Below are 3,003 nucleotides of genomic sequence, written 5' to 3'. Positions count from 1 at the left end.
GGTTGAAGGAAGTCCAGGAGGACTGCAGGGCTTAGAGGTGGGCATCCTAGCGAGTTCTAATTAGTTCAATTGAACTGATTCTCATCTGACAAGTTCCTTTCCCAGAATCAAGGAAAAAGAAATCATCTGTCACTTCTATACTGGGGTATTTAATTTGATCCCAAAGGGAATTCTTGTCTTTGCCATCTAATTTGTTGAAAAGATTCACCTTTTGTTAGCAGAGGTTAAAAAGTAAAAAGGAAGTGTCTGTGCATGAGAGAGTTTGGGGAACTAAATGGGGATTTTCCTCTAAAAGTAGAGACAAGAGGAAAAACATAGTCCAGCTCAGGTCACTTGTGGGAAGTGTCGTTTGTCGTCAGAACCAACAGTACAAGATTCAAGATTAATCAAGTTTCGAACAAGTTTGTGTGTTTGTGGGAAGTTCACCTTTTAACCGAGTATTTATGTAAAGGTAAATGCATAATTGTTTGACTGGACTGACACTACTCCTGTCTTGTGCAGCCCAGGAGATGGAGATTGAGACTGCAGAGGAAGTTGCTGTTGTTGGAATAGGATGCAACTTTCCCGGAGGTGAGTCGGGGGTAAAAGCAAAGCAGGCTCTGAGTGGACATTGAAAAGCAGAGTCTTTTATTAATGTTGAAATGGAGGAAAACACCATGTTTTTCCCCTAGCAGAATCTGTTGCTTTGCTGCTTGTGGGATCTTTTTGAAAGGCGGTGCTGTGGTGGAAACGAATTGGTTTGAACCTGTCTGCTGACAGACAGACAGACAGACAGACAGAAGAAGCTGCAGTGCTGGCTGTGGGCAGGGCATTGAGCTGCACACGAAACTCATACAAAGGAGCTGGATGGGTCTGGGGTGATTTGAACTTTCTGCGTGTTCACTGGCTGGGTGATTGTGCATTGTTACAGGACTCTGCATGCCTAGGGACAGGACAGACCAGGGGCTGGACATTACCATCAGCTTTGCCTGTACCATAAACTGGTTGGGTTTTCCTCCAAGAAAGCTTCTTGCTTTATTACCGTATGTAGAATAGATGCAGTGAGATGGTAGGGAAATGGGGAGAGAAGGTGGTTAAGGATTTTGTGGGGCTCCTTTGCTTTTAGACAAGCAGTGAGGACATCAGTGATGCTTTTTCATTTTCCTCTCACCAAAGACTGATCACTTCTTTCTGTGGCAAGTCTTCTTGAGCAGCTCTAGATTGACACGTGGGAGGTCCTTGTAGCTGATTGTGCATTTCTGAGCCTGCACGGGGAGGGGGAGTGCATAATTTAATCTGTTTTAAAAACCTGTACAACAGGAGATGGAATTGACAATTTCTGGAAAGTCCTGGAGGAAGGCAAAAACTGCACGGTAGAAATCCCCCCCGAGAGATTTAATGCCAAGGAATGGTATGATCCAGATGATAACAAGCCAGGAAAAATATGTACAACACGAGCTGCTCTTCTCGATGAGTGAGTGTGTTACCCTGTTGCACCTCTGGTTTGTGTGGTACTTAGATATGGGTACAGCTGTTCAGGGGCTGTGACCAGTGTGAAGAATAGCAGATTACAGATTAAGGTCAGCATAAGTGTCTGTTATTTGAATTCCACATTCACCTTAAATCCTCAGGCTGTAGAGCTTCATTCAAAGGAGACATTGACATGCACAGAAGAAATGTTATTGTCTCCTGAGATTGATACTTGGCCAGGTTGAATCACAGGACCCAGAATTAATTTACTGCTTAGTCCCATGTTAGCTGTTGAATCCTGCTCTGAAATCAAGAGATGATAGAAGGCCATACAAACCTGATCTTGGGACACAAGATTGAACTTGGACTTGGTCTTTTGTAAGCATGGGCCAATTTTGAAGGTGCTTTTAAAGACAAACACACACATACACCCACTGAAAGTATTTTGAATATATTGTTGGAGAAGCATGGGTATCCCTTGAAAACACCTGAGCTGATCCTCTACCTTTTGGTTTTAAATTGTGAAGCATTGGTCTGTATTGGCTTAAAATGATGTAGAAAACAATATTTGTTTATAACTCGTTGGCCATGACCACATTACAGCAGAGGGAGTCTCATTCTGCACATTTCATGATCTGAGGAATCCAGTTGGTACTAGTGCAATAACTATAAGAATAAAAATGGGTAGGAGCGAGCTCTTACCTCTGAAATGCAGAATCATTGATAAAATGACCTATTTTGTGGTGGGACATGAAACATCTTTGGTTTATAAACATTTTCTTCTGAATTTCGGAAATGGGACCTGTGGCCTAAACACCAGTTACTGCTCTGCTTTTCATTGCAAAAAATGCTTACTGTGAGTCTAGAAGTAAAAGCATCTTCTATACGTATGTCATATCATATTCTGGTCTGTGCATTTCAGATTTAATTCATTTGACAACCACCTCTTTGGGATTAATAATATGGAAGCTGAACGCATGGACCCACAGCAGAAGTTACTGATAGAGTGCACATACAAAGCCCTGGAGGATGCAGGAGTTCCTGTAGAATCTGTCAGTGGCACCAGAACAGGTGTTTTTATTGGTAAGATGAAACTTTCACAGCAAAGAAAAGAAAACCTCACAAAGATTGGAGCACTCCTTCATAACCTTTCCATGTTATCTAGGCTGGATCTAGGCTGGATCTAGCCTGGAGATCTAAGGCTACTGTGCTATGGCACTACTGGTTACTTTTGGTAAGAATTACCAGGAGGCTCTGGGAGTTCATGGTAGAATTCCTGTGTCTCTTTTTGGTGCTCTTCTTCCTGTGTTCAGACACTGAAGTGAAGCAGGAAAGAGTTAAAACTGCCTCCCCAACCCAGCCCTTCTTGGGAAAGATACTCCCAAGCCAGGCTGTGACGTTTCACCCTTAAGGGGAAGGGAACACCCAAGATTCGTAAATGATGAGGTCTGCAGGAGAAGTTTTATTAATAAATTACACACTTGGCATGGAAATTGGAATGTTGGTCACTGACCTGCTATATCAGCACATGGCAGCGGGTTGTGGATAAAGAGG

General features: G+C 42.8%; 1 protein-coding gene across 1 annotated transcript; it reads left to right on the top strand.

The window, feature by feature from the left end:
• Positions 1 to 59: 59 nt before the first annotated feature.
• On the top strand, positions 60 to 2,858 carry LOC108449451 (putative uncharacterized protein encoded by LINC00614). The gene is made up of 3 exons (XM_017745382.1): positions 60 to 570; positions 1,300 to 1,453; positions 2,372 to 2,858. The coding sequence occupies exons 1-3, from the start codon at positions 456 to 458 to the stop codon at positions 2,634 to 2,636; spliced, it is 534 nt and encodes a 177-aa protein (XP_017600871.1). The 5' UTR covers positions 60 to 455; the 3' UTR covers positions 2,637 to 2,858.
• The last annotated feature ends 145 nt before the right edge of the window (positions 2,859 to 3,003 follow it).

This window comes from Corvus brachyrhynchos, unplaced genomic scaffold (genome assembly GCF_000691975.1).
Source record: "Corvus brachyrhynchos isolate BGI_N302 unplaced genomic scaffold, ASM69197v1 C12147370, whole genome shotgun sequence".
Classification (NCBI taxonomy): Eukaryota; Metazoa; Chordata; class Aves; order Passeriformes; family Corvidae; genus Corvus; species Corvus brachyrhynchos.
This window is presented reverse-complemented; position numbering and strand designations above follow the sequence as displayed.